Source organism: Phoca vitulina, unplaced genomic scaffold (assembly GCF_004348235.1).
Source record: "Phoca vitulina isolate PV1807 unplaced genomic scaffold, GSC_HSeal_1.0 scaffold8, whole genome shotgun sequence".
NCBI classification, from domain to species: Eukaryota; Metazoa; Chordata; class Mammalia; order Carnivora; family Phocidae; genus Phoca; species Phoca vitulina.
Window position 1 is genome coordinate 48,811,924 of NW_022589711.1, and position 24,256 is coordinate 48,836,179.

The window sequence follows — 24,256 nt, forward strand, 5'->3', positions numbered from 1 at the left end:
CTTCAAAAAACAGAACTATTACTTATAGCACTTAAGATAAAATAAAGGAAAAATCTAAAAGAATATTAGAAACTATAAATAACAAAGACTCCACAAAAACCACCAAGACAGACTGAAAAAAAAAAACCAGAAAGAATTTCTAGAAAGCAAAGAGTACTCTGAAATTAAAAAATTAGTTTTGGCTTAAAGAGCAGACGAAGAAAATTTATGAACTAGAAAACAGATATGACTGAAATTAAGTACAAGGAGAGAGAGTTGATAAATATAAAATTGGGGTTAAAAGACATGCAGAACAGAAAGATAATATCCTCTCAAAGGAACTGAAGGAGGACAGAATCCACACAATGTGGGAAAGGCAAAATTTGAAAAAATACTGGCTAAGATTCCAGAATTGATTAAAGACAGGACTCCTCTGATCCAGGAAGCAGAATGAATCCCAAACAGAATAAATAAAATGCTAGACATAAACACATTTTAGTTAAACTGTAGTATACCAAAAAAAGTAAGAGACTTTAAAAAGCAGTCAGTGGAAAAAAAGAAAAACAAACCAAATCACTTGCAAACAAGATACAGTGCAGATCTTCTTCGTAAATAGCAACAAAAGAAGCCAGATAGCATAAAACAGTATCTTCAAAGTACTGATAGACAACAGCTGTCAACCTAGCACTTTAGACTGAATTATATTTACAAGTGAGGGTGAAATAAAGATAATTTGATGAAGCAAATATCAAGCCAAAAAGAGCCATATTAATATCAGGCAACATAGCTTCTAGGGTAAAAACCATTACTATAAAGAGGATTATTACATAATGATAAAAAATTTCAACTCACCAGGAAGGAATAATGATTCTAAACTTAGATGCATCTAATAATATAGTTTCAAAGATATAAAAATTAAACATCACTGCAAGGACAAACTGCTAAACCCACCATCACATTCAGAAGCTTAAAAAATTTCTTTTAATAATAGATCAAACAGACAACAAGTTAAAGTATAAAGAAGATCTGCACTACACAAATAAACATACAGATAACCTTGGAGTCAACAAATAGAGAATACATACTTTCTTCAAGCACATTTATAAAGACTGACCTGCTTACAGGTAAGTCAAATATCAAAAGAAAATCTATCCTATAGAACATGTTCTCTGACAACACTGCAATCCTACAATTCAGTTGCAAAATGGTAAGAAAATAACCAAAATATCTCCCATAACTTTAGGATGTAAAAAACAAAACTTTTAATAATAGGTCAGGTCATAGTTATAATAATAAAAACATAATTTGATTAACATATCCTACCGATATAATACGATCTCCTTTTCTGAGCTCTCCACTAAGATCAGCAGGTCCTCCAGCCAAGATAAAGGAAATAAATATTCCTTCTCCATCTTCACCTCCTACAATGTTGAAACCAAGGCCTGTTGAGCCACGATGAAGAACAACTTTCCTAGGTTCCCTAAAAAATTAGGAAAATATTGAACACCTTAGAAATTTTATATAGAACTTGACATTGTATCAGTGAGAATGCTCTACTGATAACTCTTATATTATCACACTATAAAGAAAGCTAGATGAAAGTTAAAAAGGTTTTCAAGACAGAGTAGAGATTCCAAGAGGCTTAGAAATTAAAAGGAAAAATTCTAATTTTAAATGAAAGCTAAAAACCCATGTTAAAAACCAATGATTTTTGTTAAAAAACAAACATGAAACTAAAACAAAAAGGAGAAAAAAATTGTGGTAATTAAAAAAAATAATGACATAAAGAACCTACTCAAGAAATATATACACTTAAGAAAAGCTGATGTTGTACACATCTTATTACCTAGGAAGCAGTCACTGCCCTTACTTCCTAGATGTTGTAAAAGGCAGATAAACCTTTGTCTTAGAAAAGGTAGGCCCTTTTTCCAGTCTCAAAAGGATGAATCATGACTAACCTAAGCCAGTCATAGCAATCTCATTCCTCTTTGCTAAGTTGAGGCTAAGACCCTATTTTGGCCTCTGAGAAATAAAGGTAAATTTTATTGTCATTTCCCAAGGAAAGATAGACTGTAACAAAAACAAAGCACATTTTGTTCCCTTCCCCACCCAAAATAACCCCCACACAAAAAATGAACAATAAAATCCCATTACTGATTTAGACATATTCTAACCATGAAGGTAAGACCAGAAGAATCCCAGGGACACCATGGACCTAAGGGTTGCTACACAATTGCTGGAACTGCCCATCTCTAAACTTTTTATATAAAATAATTATTTTTTACTTCTTAAGTCACATACTTCCATCTCTCTCTCTCTCTGCTGTTCACCCATTCTAAGATGAGCCTTCTCCCCCATCCCCTATTTTTTAAAATCTCTGAAATCAGAATATAGCTTACCACTACTAGTGTTTAACATTTGCTGCCAGTTATAAATGGTTGTGTGAATACCATTTATACCTCTGGTAAGACCATGAAAATTCCAGCAGCAGGTATGATGAGATACAGAATATCATTTGAAATTAGAATGTACCATATTTGGTAAATATTTTAAAAATTTAACTGGATTTTTCTAGAACATTTCAAAAAGCTATTGGTAAAAGGCTTAACAGAAGTAATTTTTTTTTAAAAGATTTTATTTATTTGACAGAGAGAGAGAGAGAGAGAGAGAGAGAGAGAGCGCGCGCGCGCGTGCGCACAAGCAGGGGGAGCGGCAGGGAGAGGGGAAAGCAGACTCCCTGCTGAGCAGGGAGACCAATGTGGGCGGGGCTCAATCCCAGGACCTTTGGATCATGACCTGAGCAGAAGGCAGATGCTTAACTATCTGAGCCACCCAGGCGCCCCCAGAGGTAAGTATTTTTAAAAAATGAATTTTAGGGATCCTTCCATATAATGTGGAATTAATCTTAAGTATTTGCTAAAAGCCTAAACTGGCATTTTCTAGTCATACATAGGTTTTCATCACTAATCAGCTTTCTTTGCCAGTTCCCTTACAGGGTTAACAAAATTATACTTTCTTATCAAATATAGCAAAACCAAGTAATTGTTTAGAAAATATTAAACACATATACACATATATAAAAAAAAATGGACTAATAAATCCAAATTCAGGAAAATAGTTCACTTGGTGAGGCAGTGTAGGAGAGGCAGGATAGGATCAGGGCACAAAATAGGTTACGCTATATTGATGTTTTATTTCACTGTTAGATGATGGACTCACAGTTTAGGGTTTCTACTACTTTAAAACATATATGGAGGAAGTGGGAGGGGGGATGGGTTAAATGGGTGATGGGTATTAAGGATGGCACTTGTGATGAGTCCTGGGTGTTTTTTGTAAGTGATGAATCACTAAATTCTACACCTGAAACTAACATTACACTGTGTGCTAACTAATTGGAATTTAAATAAAAACTTGAAAAGAAAAAAATATATTTGTATGAAGCAAAAAGCCACACATATATATGAATTAGTTTTATATAAATATAAATTTTATATAAATAATAAAATATTCTGCTAAAATCCAGCAGTATTTCCGAGGAAAATAAATTCTGGTTTTTCAAATAACATAAGCACATGAAAAGATGTTCAACATTATTAGTCATTAGAGAAATGCATGAAAATCACGAGATACATCCCACCTACTACAATGGCTATAAAACAAAACGGAAGAGAAAAAACAAGTATTGGTGAGGTTGTGGAGAAACTGGAACCCTCATATATTGATGGTGGGAATGTAAAATGGTGTGGGTGCTATAAAAAACAAATGGTTCCTCATAAATGTAAACATACATTGACTGTATGACTCAGCAATTCCACTCCTCAGTATATATTCAAAGGAAGTGAAAACAAGAATGCAAGCAGATACGTGCAAGCCAATGTTTATCAGAGCATTATTCTCAATACCCAAAAGGTGGAAATAAGCCAAGTGTCCATCAACAGATGAATGAATAAATAAAATGTGGTATATACACATAATGGAATATTTTCAGCTTACATAAGGAATGAAGACTTTTTTTTTTAAGATTTTATTTATTTATTTGACAGAGAGACAGAGAGAGAGCACACAAGCAGGGGGGGAGCGGCAGGCAGAGGTAGAAGGAGAAGCAGTCTCCCTGCTAAGCAGGGAGCCCAATGCAGGGCTCCATCCCAGGACTCTGGGATCATAACCTGGGTCAAAGGCAGACGCTTAACTGACTGAGCCACCCAGGCACCCCAGGAATGAAATTTTGATACATGCTACACAACATGGATGAATCTTGAAAACACTATGCTAAATGAAAGAAGTCAGACACAAAAGAGTTGTAAGATTATACTTATATGAACAATCTAGAATAGGCAAATGTATAGGACACAAAGTACACTAGACTAGAGGTTACCAGGGACTGGGAGGAGAGGGAAATGGGAATTACTGCTTAATTTTGTTTGTTTGAGGTGGCAAAAAGGTTCTGGAAATAGATAGTGGTGATGATTTCCTAATGTAGGGAATGCAATTAATGCCAATGAATCGCACATTTAAAAAAATTAATAATGTGGGGCACCTGGGTGGCTCAGGCGGTTGGTTAAACGTCTGCCTTTGGCTCAGGTCATGATCCCAGGGTCCTGGGATCGAGCCCCGTGTCAGGCTCTCTGCTCAGCAGGAGCCTGTTTCTCCCTCTCCCTGCCGCTCCCCCTGCTTGTACTCTTTCTGTCAAATAAATAAAATCTTAAAAAAAAAATTCCTTAAAAAAAAATAATGTAATATACAAAAAAAATTTTGAGTTTACATTTTAAATGGGAGAAGTGTATGATATGTGGATCATATCTCAATAAAGCTGTTAAAAAAATGAACTTTAGAATTATCAATTTTCTGTATGTTGGGATTTTTCTTTTCCTTTTTTATTTTATATTATTTGTTTTTTAAATATTTTACTTATTTATTTGAGAGACAGAGTGAGTGAGCGAGAAAGCACACGAATAGGGGCAGAGGGAAAGGGAGAAGCAGGCTCCCCTGCTGAGCACGGAGCCTGACACAGGGCTGGATCCCAGGAAGACCCTGAGATCATGACCTGAGCTGAAAGCAGACGCTTAACCAACTGAGCCACCCAGGTGCCCTCTTTTCCTTTTTTTAAATTGGTAACGTGAGATAAGCTCTCAAAGACTGCTTAGGGTCAAATTGTGGAGAACTTCTAATATGAGGGTAAAGATTTTTGTACTTCATATCTGGACAAAGTTGTGTAATTATCAAAAGGCAGTGATAAAACACATGTTTTAGGAAGGCATATGCAGTAATCAACCACCTGATTTTCACAGAAAAGTAGAGAAGACAGGTAGACTTGTGTAATACTAAAAAAGTCCAATACAATATTCTAGAGAAAAGATATGTAATGAAAAAAGATGGGGAACAGCAATCAAGACACCAGTATAACATACTTTTTAGTTTGAAAAATATGTAGAAATTAAAGGCTAGATAAGCCATTAACTATTTTTCCTCTTTACTTCTATAAATTGGCACTACTAGAAAACAACAACAAAGCCATGACAGATCAGTATAGGAGCACAGCCTAAAGACTAACAGCCTTGAAAATTCATATGACAAAGAGATAACCACAAACACTGTTTTTTCTGCTAATTTTCACTCCAAACACAATTACTGAGCATATATTTATAAATTAAGTTTTCAATAATGCTAACTCTTGAAAAAAAAAGGACATAGATGAATATTCTTTCCTACCTGACCTTAATGATCTCTTTAAGACTCCTAGAGTCAGGAGTCTGACAAGAGTAATTATAATTTTGAAAGCTCAAAATAATAATGCCAACAATGCAATTAATAAAAACATAAAACAGACATTAATCAGCAGACATTTAATGTTAAATGTTATAATATGAAATACTTGTACAAATTATAAAGCAATCTGTATAAATGTAACATTACTATATTAAATCGTGAAAAAGATCTAAAATACTTTTCACTTATTTTTTCCCACCTACTTAAGAGTTCTTTGGGAATAAAAAGACAGATTTACAAACTTTATTTAAAGATTATTTATTTATTTATTTATTTGACAGAGAGAGAGAGAGGACAAGTAGGCAGAGCAGGGGGCAGAGGGAGAGGGAGAAGCAGGCTTCCCGCTGAGCGGGGAGCCCGATGCGGGGCTTGATCCCAGGACCCTGGGATCATAACCTAAGCTGAAGGCAGATGCTTAACCGACTGAGCCACCCAGGCACCCCTACAAACTTTATTTAAAACAGTAAAGTCAGATCAAGGTAAATTTTAGGAGTGAGGTTATCAAACATACATATTAAGCAAAGAAAATAGCACTTGTTGAATTCTAAACATGAATCAAATGATTGCTATAACAAATAGGAATATATGAAAAGTTAGTTTTAAATATACATATGTATATTCTTAACTCAGTTTTACCTATGCTAATTTCTAAGAACAATTAACCATTCCTGAAAAATAAGTAATATGTTTTTAAAAAGGGCAGTGATTTGGAATATAAAACATTTTTATATTTCAGCCTCTTCAATGAACACTCCAATGAAAAAAATTAAGGTTTAAGTTCATTATCTATCAGTAAAATTTTTTAGTCCTGAAAACTGTGGCTGAAAACTGATTACAACTGCTTCTAACAGTTGGTTTTTTTAAAGAAGGACAAATGTTCAGTTCCTTACCTTGTAATTTCATCATCTCCAAGCATTGCTTTTGAAACAGGTGAGTATCTGGCTGGTGATGCTGGTGTATGGCCCAAATAGGAAGATGGGCTAACATGGTTATCAACAGGTTGAGAAGAAGCTTCAAAAGAAAGAAAGTAAAAAGCACTTTAAGTGAAATGAGCCATTCAGTACTGCATTTGTGATTATCAATTTTAAGGTTAGTTAATGTATAATTCATATCTGCTTATTTATGTAAGTTCGTAGAAAAGACTTACCAGGTAAAAAATTAGACAAGCTCAAGTTTCCAGGTAAAAACTAGTACAGATATTCAGATCAGTAAAGCAAACTTATACCATTTGGTTTCTCTTGAGAAAACAGAACTAAAAAGTAGTTTTACATTAACTGATTTGCACAGTGAAATCCAGGAAAGGTCATTTAAAAGACTGTCCTAGAAAAGACTATAATACAAAATCTAAAGTACAGTAACTTAATTTTTGTGATGTCATTTTGCAGGTTAAGTTTAAAAAAATTTCTATTACTTCAAGTTTAATTGTAAATAATGAAAACCAAAAACTTAAAAATAGGCTAAGATTATGCTTGAAAATATTACAATAAATTAAGGGACTTCCGGCTTCCAGTTTGGCATATAAGAAGCTTAGAAGTCATCACTCTCTGTTCTAACAACAACTAAAAAGCTAAACAAACTAAAAATTCAGTAACTCTTCTTAGATCCTTAAGATAAGGGGGATGACAGGGCAAACTCCTGCCCCCCAAATTGGAGAAAATGGTAGGTGAATACAGAGAATTATAACTTACCACAGCAGAAACCTCGGTGGGAACTAGTGCTGGGGTAGAGAAACCTGAACTGTAACTGGCAAATTGCTGGAGGTTCAGTATGGGCCAGTAAAAACACTCCTGGGGAAATGGACCCTCAAATCTATGGTCAACTTTGACAATCAGGAAAAAATATCCAATGGAAAAAAGACAGTCTCTTCAATAAGTGGTGATGGGAAAATTGGACAGCTACATATAGAAAAATGAAACTGGGCCATTCCCTTACACCATACACAAAGATAAAGTCAAAATGGATGAAAGACCTCAATGTGAGACAGGAATCCATCAAAATCCTAGAGGAGAACATAGGCAATTACCTCTTCCACATCGGCCACAATAACTTCTTTTAAGACATGTCTCCAAAGGCAAGTGAAACAAAAGCAAGAATGAACTTCTGGGACTTCATCAAGATAAAAAGCTTCTGCACAGCAAAGGAAACAGTCAACGAAACTAAGAGGCAGCCCACGGAATGGGAGAAGATATTTGCAAAGGACATTACAGATAAAGGGCTGATATCCAAGATCTATGAAGAACTTCTCAAACTCAACACTCAAAAAACTAATAACCCAGTCAAAAAATGGGCAGAAGACATGAACAGACACTTCTCCAAAAAAGACGTACAAATGGCTAACAGACACATGAAAAAATGCTCAACATCACTAGCCATCAGGGAAATACAAATCAAAACCACAATGAGATACCACCTTACACCAGTTAGAATGACAAAAATTAACAAAACAGGAAACAACAAATGTTGGCGAGGATGTGGAGAATGGGGAACCCTCTTACACTGTTGGTAGGAATGCAAGTTGGTACAGCCACTCTAGAAAACAGTATGGAGGTTCTTCAAGACATTAAGAATAGAGCTACCCTATGACCCAGCAATTGCATTACTGGGTATTTACCCCAAAGACACAGATGTAGTGAGAAAAAGGGGCACCCATGCCCCAATGTTCACAGCAGCAATGTCCACAATAGCCAAACTGTGGAAGGAGCCGAGATGCCCTTCAACAGATGAATGGATAAAGAAGATGTGGTATATCCACACAATGGAATATTATTCAGCCATCAGAAACAATGAATACCCACCATCTGCATCGACATGGATGGAACTGGAGGGGATTATGTTAAGTGAAGTAAGTCAAACAGAGAAAGACAATTATTATATGGTTTCACTCATATGTGGAACACAAGCAATAGCGTGGAGGACCATAGGGGAAGGGAGGGAAATCCAAAGGCAGAGAAATCAGAGAGGGAGATGAACCATGAGAGACTACAGACCCTGATAAACAAACTGGGGGTTTCAGAGGGGAAGAGGGTGGGCAGATGGGGTAAAAGGCTGATGGGTATTGAGGAGGGCAGGTGCTGTGATGAGCACTGGGTGTTATACTTAACTAATGAATTGTTGAACACTGCATCAAGGACTAATTATATACTATACAGTGGCTAACTGAACATAATAAAAAAAATAAAATAATATGGTAAACTGAAGGAAAAAAAACCCAAAAAACCAAACAACCCCTCCCCAAAACCCAAAACACTCCTGAGGGACCCTGTTACTGGGGGGAGCCGACACATTTTTGAGTTTTACCTCCTGGATCTCTACCAGGCTCTCACAGTGAATAGTAGAGAAAAATCTTGTGCTGCTGACAGAAGGAAGGGAAAACAAACCATTGTGAAATACACAAGAGCATTCTGTTTTTCATAACAGAGTCTGCCCTCAGGAGAAATTATCAAAGCCTAGCCTGCTAGGGTTTTATCAGAGACCAGTGACCTGGGGTAAGGGAAATAACTCCAGTCCACTCTAGTCATCCTATCCCACCTAAGGGAGGAAGCGAGAATACTGAGAAGCACTGTGTAGCTTACATTCCAGAGGTGCAAACTCATTAAAAGACTTGAGACCTGATCACAGGACTAGGAACACTTTCCCTCCCCAACACCTTATCGTCACATTACTAATGGCCTATTTACAGCAGTTCCTTTTACCCAGTACATCATGCCTGGCTATCAGGAAAAAATTACAAGACATAATAAAAGGCAAAAACACAGTTGGAAGAGACAGGGCAAGCATGAGAACAGACTCAGATATAGCAGCAATGTTGGAATATCAGACCAGGAATTTAGAACAACAATTAGGGGTGCCTGGGTTGCGCAGTCAGTTAAGCGTCCAGCTCTTGGTTTTGGCTCAGGTCGTGATCTCAGCATCATGAGATCAAGCCCCAAGTCGGGCTGGTGCTCAGTGTGGAGTCTGCTTGAGACTCTTTCTCCCTCACCCTCTGCCCCTCCCCCCTGCTCTCTGTCTCTTCCTAAAAAAAAAAATAAAACAACAATGATTAACATGCTAATGGCTCAAGTGGATAGAGTATGCAAAAACAGATGAGCAAGGTAAACAGAGAGGTGGGAATTCTAAGAGAAACAAAATGAAATACTAGACATCAAAAACACTGTTAACAGAAATGAAGAATGCCTTTGATGGGCTTATTAATAGTCTGGCAATGGCTGAGAGAAGAATCTCTGAATTTAAGGATATCTCAATAGCAACCACTAACACTGAAAAGCAAAGAGAAAAAAGAGAATAAAACAAAACAAAACAAAAGAAACCCAAAACAAAATATCCAAGAATGGTGAGACAGCTACAAAAGGTGTAACATGTAAGAAATGGGAATACCAAATGTAGAAGGAGAGAAAGGATGGAAGAAATATTTGAAACAATAATGACTAAGAATTAACGTCAGACATCAAACCATAAATCTAAGAAGCTCAGGAAACACCAATTAGGTTAAATGCCAAGAAAATTACATGTAGAAATATCCCTTTCAAATGAGAGGGAAAAAGGTGGGGGGAAGGAGAGGAATCTTAAAAGAAGTCACAGGGAAAAAAACGCACTATACTGACAGAGGTACAAAGATAAGAATTACATCTTACTTCTCAGAAACTAATAGTAGTAACACTGTATTCAACTATATTTTCTTATGTGTATATATATATGAGTATTTGTATAAGTGAAATGAATGTCAGCAATGGTACAAGGGATGCGAGCGAGGAATTAGGATTATTTTAAGGTACTTACACTACCTGTGAAGCTGTATTGTGTTAGTGGACTTGAATTAGTTGATATGTATATTGCAAACTCTAGGGTAACCACTGAAAAAAAGTAAAGCGAGACTGTAACTGTTAAGGAAGGAGAGAAAATGGAATAAAATGTTTGAATAAAATTGTAAAAGACAGAAAAAGAGTGGATGACAAATACAGAAACAAGAGCAACAAATAGAAAACAGTAACAGATATAATAGATATTAATCCAACTGTATCAATAATCACTATGAACATCAATGGTCTAAATGCACCAATTAGAAGACCAAGATTATCAGAGTGGATCAAAAACAAGACCCAATTATATACTGTCTATAAGAAAGGCACTTTATAAAGGCACACATAGATGAAAAGTAAAGGGATGGAGAAAGATATTACCATTCTAACACTAATAAAAGGAAGTGGGAGTAACTACATTAATTTCAGACAGAGAAGACTCAAAATAAATAAAGTTATGAGGGATAAAGAAGGGCATTACATAATGACAAAAGGGTCAATTCTCCAAGAAGATATAACAATCCTTAACATGTATGCATCCAACAACAGTGTCAAGCTATGTGAGGCCAAAATGAGAGAACTGCAAGGAGAAACAGATGGATCCACACTCTTTTCTTATAAATGGACAGATATATGAGGCAGAAAATCAGTAAGGACATAGTTGAACTCAACAATATCATTAATCAACAGGATATAATGGATACCTATAGACTACTCCATCCAACAACAGAACATACATTCTTCTTAAGTTCACATGGAGCATTCACCAAGACAGACCACATCCTGGGCCATAAAACACATCTTAACAAATTAAAAAAAATAAATCATACAATGTCTGCTCTCAGATCACAATGGAATGAAAATAAATCAGTAACAAAATGATAGCTGGAGAATCTCAAAATATGTAGGGATTAAATAATACACTCCTAAATAATACATGGATCAAAAAAGAAATCTCTGGAGAAATTAAAAAATATTTTGAACTAAGTGAAAATCAAAGCATGGTGTATCAAAATTGTGGGACAGAGTGAAAGCAGTGCTAAGAAGGAAATTTATAGTATTGAATGTATTCAATACTATAAATCTAAAATGAGTCATCTTAGCTTCTACCCTATGAAACTAAAAAAGGAGCAAATTAAAATAAGGAAAGAAATAAAAAATTAGAGCAGAAATCAATGAAATTAAAAAACAGGAAATCAAGAGAAAATCAGTAGGACCAAAAGCTGCTTCTTTGAAAAGATCAATAAAATTAATAAGCCCTGAGCCAAGCTAACTAAGAAAAAAAGAGAAGAAAAATTATTAATATCAGAAATGACAGGAGGGGACATCACGACAGAGCCCATGGACATTAAAAGGATAATAAAGAAATACTACGAACAGCTCTATGCCCACAAATTTGATAACCTAGATGAAATGGACCAATTCCTTGAAAGACACAATCTGCCAAAACCCACACACACAAAATAGACCATCTGAACAGCCAGTATCTATTAAAGAAACTGAATCAGTAATTGATTGCCTTCCAAAACAGAATCTATCAGGCCCAGCTAGGTTCACTGATGAGTTCCACCAAACAAATATTTAAGGACGAAATTACACCAATTCCCTATAATCTCTTCCAGCAGACAGAAGCCAAGGGTATGCTTCCTAACTCATTCTACGAAGTCAGCATTACCCCAAACAACAGAACCAGACAGAGAAATTACAAGGAAAAAAAAAAAACAACTACAGAACAATATCTCTCATGAACATGGATGGAAAAATCAACAGACTATTAGCAAATCAAATCCAACAATGTATAAAAAGGACTGTAAACCATAAGCATATGGGATTTATCCCAGGTATGCAAAGGCTGGTTCAACATTTGAAAATCAATTAATACGATCTATCATATCAACAGGCTAAAGAAGAAAAGTCACATGATCAAATCAATGGATGCAGAAAAAGCACTTGATAAAACCCAGTATCAATTTATGATATAAACTCTCAGTAAACCAGGAACAGAAGGAAGTATCATCAACTTGTTAAAGAGTATCTATAAACTTAAGAGTGCGAAACTTGAAGTTTTACCATTAAGAAGAGGAACGAGTAAAGAACGTCCTACCTAATGTGGTAAGACAAGAAAAGGAAATAAAGGTATATAGACTGAGAAAGAAATAACAGAACTCTCTGTTTGCAGATGTCATGATCATTTATGTAGAAAATCTGAAAGAATCGACAAAAAAACTCCTGGAACTAATAAGCAATCTTAGCAAGTTTGCAGGATACAAGGTTAATATATAAAAGTCAATTGCCAAAAAGAGTCAATTGCTTTCCTATATGCCAGCAATGAACAAGTGGAATTTGAAATTAAAAAGACAATACCATTTACATCAGCACCCCCAAAATGATATACTTAAGTATAAATCTAACAAAACGTATAGAAGATCTATGTGAAGAAAACAATAAAATTCTGATGAAAGATATCAAAGAAGAGTTAAATAAAGAGATATTCCATGTTCATGGGTAGAAAGACTCAATACTGTCAAGATAATTAGTTCTTTTTTATTTTATTTATTTATTTTTAAAAGATTTTATTTATTTTTTGACAGAGAGAGACACAGCGAGAGAGGGAACACAAGCAGGGGGCGTGGGAGAGGGAGAAGCAGGCTTCCCGCGGAGCAGGGAGCCCGATGCGGGGCTCGATCCCAGGACCCTGGGATCATGACCGGAGCTGAAGGCAGACGCTTAACGACTGAGCCACCCAGGTGCCCCTAATTAGTTCTTTTCGACTTGATCTACAGATTCACTACAATCCCAATCAAAATACCAACAAGTTATTTTGTGGATATTGTCAAATTAATCCTAAAGTTTATACGGAGAGGCAAAAGACCCACAAAAGACAGCACAATATTGAAGAACAAAGTTGGAGGACTGAGACTACCTGAGTTCAAGACTTCCTATAAAGCTAGAGTAATCAAGACAGTGTGGTATTGGAAAGAGAAAACAGAAAAATAAATAAATGGAACAGAACAGAGAGTCCAGAAGCATACTATAAATATAGTCAACTGATCTTTGACAGAGGAGCAAAGGCAATATGAGCAAAGACAGTCTTTTCAACAAATGGTGTTGAAACAATTGGACGTCCACATGCAAAAGAAAAAAAATGAATCTAGACATAAACCTTACAAAATTAACTCAAAATGGATCACAGACCTGAATGTGAAACACAAAACTATAAGACTCCTAGAAGATAACATAGGAAAAAATCTAGATGACTCTGGATATGGAAATGACCTTTTAGTTATAACACCAAAGGCAGGATCCACGAAAAAAAAAAAAGACTAAAAAAGCTAGATTTCATTAAAATGTTTCTGCTCTGAAAAAGACAGTCTAAAAAATTAAAAGATCAGCCACAGACTGGGAGAAAAATATTTGCAAGACATACCTGATAAAGGACTGTGGGCCAAAATATACAAAGAACTCTTAAACTCAACAGTAAGATAACAAACAACTCAATTTTAAAATGTGCCAAAGACCCTTAACAGACACCTCACCAAAGACCAAAGATGGTGAATAAGTATATGAAAAGGTGCTCCACACCATATGTCATCAGGAAAATGCTAATTAAAACTGTTATACATCTATTAGAATGGCCCAGATACCGAACAATGATAACATCAAATGCTGGTAAGAACGTGAAACAACAGGAACTCTCATGGCTGCAGTACAGTCAATTTGGAAGACAGTTTGGCCATTTCTTATAAAACTAAACATATTCTTACCATATGATCCAGCCATCATGTTCCTTGGTATTCACCAAAAGGAGATGAAAACTTATGTCCACACATAAACCTCCTCACCGATACTTAAAGCAACTTTATTCATAATTTCCAAAATTTGTAAGAAACCAAGATGTCCTTCCACTGGTGAATGGATAAATAAACTGTGATACACTCAAAGAGTTATTCAGCACTAAAAAGAAAGGAGCTATAAGCCATGAAAAGACATGGGAAGCCTTGGATGCATATTACTATGTGAAAGAAGCCAACCTCAAAAGGCTACATACTGTATGATACAAGCTATATAACATTCTGGACAAGGCCAAACTATGGTAACAGTAAAAAAATCAGTGGTTGCTACAGGTTAGAGGAGAGAAAGAACAGGTAGAACACAGGATTTTTAAGTAAGTGAAACTACTCTATAGGATTCTATGATGGTGGAAACAGGTCATTATATATTTGTTCAAACCCATAGAATGTACAATTAAAAGTGAAACCTAATGTAAACTGTGAATTTTGGGTAAGATGTGGCAATGTAGGTTCATCAGTTGTAACAAATGTATCATTCTGGTGGGGGACATTGATAATAGGGGAGGCTATGCATGGATGGGGGCAGGTGGTGTTATGAGAAATTTCTCTACCTTCTGGCTCAATTTTGCTGTGAATCTAAAATTGCTCTAAAATATAAAGTCTATTAAAAAAAACCTCTATGCTCTGATACCAGCTCAGATCTGTCAACCCAATTTATAATTATGCTTTTTTAAAAAAAAATTTATTTATTTTAGAGAGAAAGCACGTAAGCATGCATGTGAGTGGGGGTGGGGAAGAGGGAGAGGGAGAGAATCTCAAGCAGACTCCCCACTGGGCACAGAGCCCAATGTGGGGCTTGATCATAACCTGAGTTGAAATCAAAAGAGTTGGATGCTTAACCAACTGAGCCACCCCAGGCACCCCTATAATTATTCTTTTTAATGCATGCATAAAAGAATGAAAACCTGGTAAAAAGCAAAAATAAAAAATAAGCAAAAACTATCTCTTGCTTGGTTCCTTTTTTAAAGATTTATTTATTTATTTATTTGACAGAGAGAGACACAGCAAGAGAGGGAACACAAGCAGGGGGAGTGGGAGAGGGAGAAGCAGGCTTCCTGCCGAGCAGGGAGCCCAATGCGGGGCTCGATCCTAGGACCCTGGGATCATGACCTGAGCCGAAGGCAGAGGCTTAACAACTGAGCCACCTAGGCGCCCCTCTTGCTTGGTTCCTTTTAATAATAGTAAATGTCATAGATAGGTTGTAATTCTAGTGAGAGCTAAGAATAGAAAATTATAGGGGTGCCTGAGTGGCTCAGTAGGTTAAGTGCTCCACTCTTGATTTGGCTTGGGTCATGATTTCAGGGTCATGAGATCAAGCCCTGAGTCAGGCTCCATGCTGAACATGGAGTCTGCTTAAGATTCTCTCTCGGGCGCCTGTGTGGCTCAGTTGGTTAGGCGACTGCCTTCAGCTCAGGTCATGATCCCGGGGTCCTGGGATCGAGCCCCGCGTCGGGCTTCCTGCTCAGCGGGGAGTCTGCTTCTCCCTCTGCCCCTCACCCTGTTCTCACGCTCTCTCTCTCATAAATAAAATCTTAAAAAAAAAAAAAAAAGGTTCTCTCTCTCTGCCCCTCACCTATTTGCACTTGTGTGCTCTCTCTAAAAAAAAAGAAAATAAGCAATACATTTCAGTTGTAATTTTAAAAACACAACACATCTGAATTATTTGCATCATTATCAAAACACACTGAAAGCAGTATTTAATTTCCTGAGGCTTTATGATAAAGTTACACAGCATTTCCAAATTTAGCTGTAATATACATTACTTAACCATCAGTCTCTTCTTTCACTATATATGGTCTTCTATGCACAAAGCATTATAACACAATCAGGAGTATAAAAATACAAGGATCATTAGTTCAAATTATTATAGTGGCTTGAGAGGTAAAAGGAGTGTGAAGCGACCTATGAAATCATGGCGTACTGGAAAAAATGTATGCTCTATCAGCATGGGTACATCTCTCTCTAATCATACAAAAATGAAAAAGTTACAACGTCTACTGATAGTATAGGGCTTGAAGTTTAGTGTATCTTTCATTTTATAGGTTTGCAGTGTTCGACAGTAACTCTTTTCTGTCTAGTTCGTATTTAAGATGCTCTTCTGCATTCAAGCCAAAGGGCTTTCTATCATGGCTCTTGACTATCAAAGTCCAAAGTCTTTTCTGGGTGGTAAGCAAGAATATCTGTGATTTTCAAGGGAACTGGCATGTTGCTCTAATGCAACAGACACTCATGTGAACCTCTGTAATCACCGGCCTTTTAAAGTCTAGAGTTTACTGATTTTTGACTCAAATTTCTTTGCTGCATTATCAATTCTGGTTGGAACAATGACAACAATATACAACTGGACAAGAAATTCAGTCAACTGCACAAACCAAAAAAGGTACTTTTCCCCCTGCCATATCCAGACTGTGTCTTTATTCAATGGATCTTTTCCAGGAGAGTCATTCTCACCTATAAGGCATAGTATCTCAACACAGCAGAGACTAAAAATTAATGTTCTTATCAAAGAAATGACAGCCCCAAAGAAGGATCAGATAAAACAATGCTATTTCCTATACCCCACATCCTAACTGAAAAGATTCCCCAGGGAACTACAAAACAAGGGAGCCTAATTTTTTGTCTTTAGGTATCAAGGTTAATGATCCAAGCCCTCCAAGGTTTAGAAGAGAAGCAAGTGGAAGTACTTGAAGTAAAAGTGGGAAGAGATCAGTGACCAAGTCAGAAGTTCAACGAGGCCTTCCAGCCGGGAAGAATATAAATTAAAAGCAAGAAGACACATAGTGCACCAGAATGAGCATTCTAATGTCAGCAGAGAAACTATGTTCTCTATTAGATCTAATGCACTTTTTTTTCCCTTCAATAAGAAACCTACTTTTATTCCTGGGTACCCTATTTTGGTTATTATCTGTATTTTGGTTACAACCACAAGAGTATGACCCTATCTGAAATTTATGGTCATAACAAACTACAGTTTTGTACTTCTCTCCAGCGATGTTCTGCTTTTTTAGGGAGCAGGAATGAAGGAAGACAGCAAGCTGAACCTTGGCAGGGATTCTGCCAAGGAGGAAGTGGGGGTGGGGGCAAGGGAATAGAAGATATGTGCAAGGAAGAGAGTATCATAACAAATCATGGAAGCTAAGCTAAAAAATATAGACAAATGGAGACACAAGAGGGCAATCAAGTTGTAGTGTCAAAGGATGGAAGGTCAAAATAAGGATGAATTGCTAGAATAGGGATAAATGAACTGAGGTATGCAGTCAAAGAACTGAGGTGGTGAAGATACTGATAATGAAAACATCTAAAGATTTATTTATTATTAGAAATAGAGAAAGAGAGAGGGAGAGAGAAAAGAGCGCATGGGGCTGGGGAGGGGCAGAAGTACAGGGAGAGAGAGAATCTCAAGTTGACTCTCCACAGAGCATAGAGCCTGACTCAGGGCTCAATCCCACAACCCTGAGAACATGACCTGAGCCAAAATCAAGAGTTGTGGGCTTAACCGACTGAGCCACCCAGGTGCCCAGATAATGATTAAGATCTAAATTATTATATGGAAGCATGTATTTGAGGTAGAGTGGAGGGCAGGATAGTTAGGAAGAAAAGAGATCAAGAAACAAAGAGGCCAGACTGTTGAATAAGTCATCAGTGTGAATTTTGGCTGGACATCACTAAGAATGACAACATGAATAGTAGTGGCAAGGACAATGGGCCTGACACTAAAATCTTTACTGACTAAAGCCAGATTGATGAGAAGGACACTAGAGGACAACATAAGGGATAGGTAGTAAGTTGGAAAGTCTGATGGCAAGGACTTCAGAAACGGTGATAGGTAAAAATAATTTCTGTAAAAAGTTTTTATTATTTAATTTAAAAAGATTTTATTTATTTATTTGACAGAGAGAGAGATATCACAAGTAGGCATAGCAGCAGGCAGAGGAAGAAGGAGAAGCAGGTTCCCTGCTGAGCAGAGAGTCAGATGTGGGGCTTGATCCCAGGCCAAAGGCAGACGCTTAACCGACTGAGCCACCCAGGCGCCCCTGTAAGAAGTTTTTAATCACAAATGCCTTTTTGAAAAAAAGAGTTTATATATTTATTTATATGAGAGAGAGAGAGAGAGAGAGAGAGAGAAAGCGTGTGCATTCAGGGGAGGGGGAAAGGATCTCAAGCAGATTCTGTGCTGAGTGTGGAGCCTGATGCAGGGCTGGATTTCACAACCCTGAGATCATGACCTGAGCTGAAACCAAGAGTTGGACGTTCAACCAACTGAGCCACCTAGATGCCCTGAATCACAAATGCTTTTTAAAAAACACATAGATAAATGATATGAACAGCCTATGTAGTATGAACATGGGCTGGAAGTATATAACAAAATTCATAATTGTAGTTGCCTAAGAAAACAGGGGAATGGAAATAGAACCTTATGAAAGAGCTGAACTAGCAAGGGTAAACAACTTTTTCACAATGTTCTATTAGTTCAATAGATGAAAAAAAGAAAGATTATATATCTATGCCTATAAGGAAAACAACCAATCATTATTTAATTATTACTCTTCAGGACTAGCTCTTCCATTTTTTATATATTATATTAGAATATGTAAAAAGGGATAATTCAATTAAAAAATAACTTTTTTTTTCAGTTCGACATATAAGCAGCAGCCTGGCTGTTTGTATATTTAGTCATAATCAGGACACCAATTCTCAGTTCACAGAACAACTGTTACAAATACGAATTGTTTACTTGAATAGATAAGGCAGCATAATGAATAAGACTGATATTTACACTGGTGCATAAAATAGTTTATTAGTGAATTTGCATGTCTAATCACAAATAAAAATACATAAAGCCCTTATATAAAGTTCATGTGTAAGACCAACTGTATGAGAATTTTAAACAAGTAGCAAAGTTCTGTTCTGACACAAATGAAGTATTAAAAAAAAAAAAAGACCTCATCCTTCTCCATTAAAGAGACTGAATACTATTTTAAAAAGTTCAGTTTTACTTGAGTAATTAATAAATCAATGATTAGATAATGAAGATGTATCACTGGAAGACAGTATATTCATTTCAAAATATAATTTATATTTAACTTATAATGATTAATGACAGTAATGAACTTTGACAGTTTTAAAACTGGAATCTTGTGATTTATAAAACCACAAATATTTCTAAAATTCTACAATTTAAAGGAGGAAGACTTGGAAAAGCAGACTACAGAGAGTACATTTAAGGTCTCTGGTACACATGGGTGCTTCTAATATCAACTCAATGCACCAAAGAAATAAAACTTCCATTTTTCAACAAACACAAGTACATTATTTAAATCTTATCCCAGCTTGTACATTAAAAAAGAAACTGAAAATCAAACAGGAAACTTAAAATTACATTAGTACTTTTCATAACAGTTCATTTCTAGGCAACACAATTGTACTGTATACAAATACAGTTAGGTAATACACTAGGAGTTTGTACAAAAATAGTATCTCTGCTCACATAACAGAGCATAGAAAAGCCCAAGTTTTAGAAATATTTAATATTAGTATTTCTTAAAGTGTAGTCCATGAACTAGCAGCACCAGAAACCTCAAAATTACCATGGTTTTAAGAGAGTTGCTTGTTAAAGTAAATTTCTGCACTACATTCCAAAACTATTAGAACAAAACAAGAATATGCATTACTTGCAAATACCTTTGGTGACTGTTACCTATATAAAACTTTGAAAAACGACACACCCTTCTTACTATCAAGATTCTGATTTAAATTTGGTTTTTAAAAACTATTAAGTTAAAATGCTTAACATAGTTCCTTTAAAATATTTAAAAATAGGGAAATATGAGAGATTTAAGCAAACAGACTTACAGCTGGTGATATCAGGTGGTATATAGCCATCATTCATATACATACTTGTGGGTTTTGCCACTTTCAAATAAACAAAATCAGACGTGTTCTTTAAGGCAGTTACTGCTTCTTCATGAGTAACTTCTTCCAAACACACACTATTCACCTAAGAGAAAATCCCGAAAGACATTTGTTTTAGGACATTTTCACTAGCTTTCTCCTTTTTGCTTATAAACAATTATACCAAAACACAGGGAAAAAGCAGGAGTGATTTAAGGAATATAAAAGTATGTGAAAAGAAAATACCCATTTTTACTATCACATCAGGAAGTTGTTTATGTGTGTTAATGAAATAGCCAATCTTTTTTTTTTTTAAGATTTTATTTATTTGAGAGAGCAAGAATGAGAGAGAGAGAGAGAGAGAGAGAGCACATGAGAGGGGGGAGGGTCAGAGGGAGAAGTAGACTCCCTGCTGAGCAGGGAGCCCGATGCGGAACTCGATCCCGGGACTCCAGGATCATGACCTGAGCCGAAGGCAGTTGCTTAACCAACTGAGCCACCCAGGCGCCCCTGAAATAGCCAATCTTAATTCCAGTCCCTATTCCTCCCAATCCCCAAGCCTATTCCTTCTTCTACTCTAAGGTATTTATGAATATATGTAGGTATATTTTAGATTTTTTTTTAAGAAAATGAGACTATATTAAAGTTTTTATTCTACAACTGGATTTTTAATTTAAGGTATCTAAGAGATCTTTCCATGTTGGGACACACAGAATTAAAAAACTTTTGCACAGTATACCATTGTGTGGTTATATTATAATATATTAAGCCATTCCAATATTAACAGGTATTTAAAACTGTTCTAAATAAATGACTTCTAATAAACTTATACTCACTACCATAGAAAATGAGTGTATCATACCCATCTACTCAGGCTTTTGCCAACACCGAACAGTATCAATTTATAAAAAAGTGTGTTTCAATTTGTACATTAAGTTTTTACTTTCACTGTTTAATTAACAATCGAGACTTTTTTCAGTTATTAGTCATTCATCTATCTCCTGTTATAGAAACAGAACTGACCTTGCTAAACTTACTAGTTCTATCAGTAGGTTCCTTAGGATTTTCTATATACAAGTAAAACTATATTTGTAGATGTAATCTACTAATTTTTACTTTTTCCTTCCCAATCTGAATGTCTTTTTATTTTTCTGGCTAGACTCTTCAATACAGTCTCAATAAAAGTGGTAGTGGTGGCTTTCTAGACATTTGTCCATTTCATCTAAATTATCTAATATGTTGGCATATAATTGTTCATAAATAAAAGTATTTCCTTATGGCCCCTCTTTTATTCCTACTTTTAGAAATTTGAGCCTTTTTTTCTTGATCAGTCTACCTAAGGACTGCCTGCATTTTGAAATATACAGCTGTGGTATACTGTTCCTTTGGTGGCCTGCAGTGAGCTATGCATCTTGGTATTCATATCCCTGTAAAATCCCTTCCTACAGTGAACCTTGCTTGGCTATGTAACTAGCTTTAGCCAATGAGACATTAATAACTGTGATGCAAAGAAAGGACTGATAAATGCCACACACTGGAGCCTGTCTTTTGGTATGTCCCTCTTCTCACCATCCTGTGAGAAGCCTAATGTAGCCATGTGGGGAGACCACTGGCCAACAGTTCCAGCTGAGCTCTCACTTGACAGCCAACCCAACTTGTCTACCATATATGACTGAACTTGGAAGTCGATTTCCTGGCCCTAGCTCAGCTACCAGGTGACATTATGCAGAACAGAGACAGACTGTCCTGGCTGAACCCTACCCAAATTACAGAAGTGTAAATAATTATTGTTGTTGTTTTAGCCACTAATTTTTGTGTTTTCTTAAGCAGCGTTAGATAACAGATAAAAGAGGTGACAAGATTTGCTAAGGGATTCAATAAGGAGTAGGAAGGAGAATGATCCTGAAGTTTTAGACCTGGGCAAATAGAAGGATAAAGTTCCCATTTCATGAGATGTGAAGATTGTGCAAGGAACAGGATTTGAGGGTGGTGGGTGGGGTGTAGGATGAAACTCAGAAGTTCATTTTTAGATATATTAAATTTAACCTGACTCTTGAGACATATGAAAGCAAACTAGATGAAATCTCCTAGGGCTTTTCAACAATTTGCCAAGAACCACTGTTAAAAATTTTTATATTCCAGCTGAGCACAAAATGTATGTGTGTGTAAAAATAAAATTGAAGTCAGAAAACAATACTTATGCCTATCATGTGCAATGAGACAGTAAGTTATTTGACCACCTATCAAAAAGAAGAAAAAGTACAAGGACCAAGTCCTGTCTCACTTCAATGTTTAGAGGTTAGGGAGAAGATGCACCAAAAGGGAGAATGAGAAGGAAAGACTAGTGAGGTAAGAGGAATACCAAGAAAGAGGGTGGTAACTGTTAAGCAAAATGGAAAAAGTGCCTGAAGGAGGAAACCGTGTCGAATGCCTGATTGTCAATTAAAATGAGAACTAAGAATTTGGTAATTTCAGTGGGATTATGACAACCAAAGCCTTACTAAATGTCAGTCAGCATACATTGCTGGCTTCCCAACCACTGAAACTGATTCTGGAAAAACTATAAAAGAAAACATGGTATCTAAGAAATTAAAAAGTACAAATGAGAAACTCAGTGGAGAAAGAAGGCTGTTTTCAACTGGTGTGTGTGTGTGTGCGTGCGTGCGTGCGTGTGCGCGCGCATGTAGAAAAGCAGTTCAAAGTCAGCTCTTTCCTCTTCCCCATTATTAACCTGAAAACAATCAGCGTATCTCCTTGCTGCAGCAATAAGCAGTACTGGACAGCATATACAACAAAGAAATCATTTATATATTGCTGACAGGAGTATACATTTTTATAACCGGTTTGGAAAACATAATGTTTTTGCTATAATGTTACTAAGAGGACATTCCATGACCATTGCTTAGGATAAATAGTTAAGTGAAACTCCTGTATGTACATGTTCACCAAAACACACAGCAGCTCTCCCTAGCAGAATTATTCGTACTACCAAAAAAAAAAAAAAAGGAAAATAACCCAACTCCCCACTATATTAGACCTAGTTTATGTGTCTTTTCAGATTTGCTTGAGCCTACCTGCCCACTAGGCTTTGGCTGTGTGCTACTGGAGAGTCCTGGCTACTGCTTCTCTCACCTTGTCTCCTGCCATCATCAGCTCTTTCACTCTCTTCTAGGGTAAGGGCTGTGCTTGGGCATGTTGTTCCATAGATTGAGAGCTGTAACATGTCAAAAGCCTGTGTCTGATCTGTCTAGATCATTGAGGCTCTGGTTCTTTCCACCACTTCTGAGTTCAGAGGAAGTACTATGCCACGGAGTATGGGAGCTGGCTTCCCTAGCATTTGCCCAGAGGAGCTGAGTAACAGTCCAGAAATTTGGGACAGTTAGCCCCATGGGGTAGACTCTACCAAAGAAGAGACAGGGAGATAAATCCTTTCTTTTCCCTGGATGGCTGGATCTAAAGTTTAATAGTGTTACATCACCTGCCTGGAAGACTGTCCTATATGACAGGCAATCAGAGACATTTTCTTATGAAATTATGGCCAGCTCAGAAACATAACAGCTTGTAATAACTTTCCCTTATTCTCTGCCTCTCATTTCATTTTCACTCACTCTAATTTTCTGAGATTATGCCTCCCAACAAAACCTTAGCATGGTAGCTTTTCTTCAGGTTATTTTTCCAGGGAACACAGACTCGTACAGTTATTGATGAAGACTGGACAAATAAACTGCAGTATAGTTCCAGAACAGAATATTATGTAGAGGTGAAATGAATATATTTTAGCTCTAGGCAACAATATGGATAAATCTCAGTAAACCAATATCGATTAAAAAAAGTATTAAAAGACCACATTCAGCACAACAGCCTTTAAAAAAATTTTCAGAATTAGTATTAAACAAAATATTTAGGCATATGTATGGGATTAAACAATTTTTAAAAAGCAAATGAATAAAAACCACAAATTGTTGATATTCT

General features: G+C 36.3%; 1 protein-coding gene across 26 annotated transcripts in view; it reads right to left on the reverse strand.

Moving 5' to 3' along the window:
* DLG1 (discs large MAGUK scaffold protein 1) overlaps nucleotides 1-24,256 on the reverse strand; it is a 254,142-nt gene that overhangs the window by 71,109 nt on the left and 158,777 nt on the right. For all 26 annotated transcript variants that reach the window (XM_032406834.1, XM_032406833.1, XM_032406835.1 and 23 more), the window contains 3 exons: nucleotides 20,246-20,390; nucleotides 6,636-6,756; nucleotides 1,303-1,459 (listed from right to left, as the gene is read on the reverse strand). In XM_032406834.1, coding sequence (XP_032262725.1) covers nucleotides 1,303-1,459; nucleotides 6,636-6,756; nucleotides 20,246-20,390 — 423 coding nt within the window. The remainder of the gene's footprint in view (nucleotides 1-1,302; nucleotides 1,460-6,635; nucleotides 6,757-20,245; nucleotides 20,391-24,256) is intronic.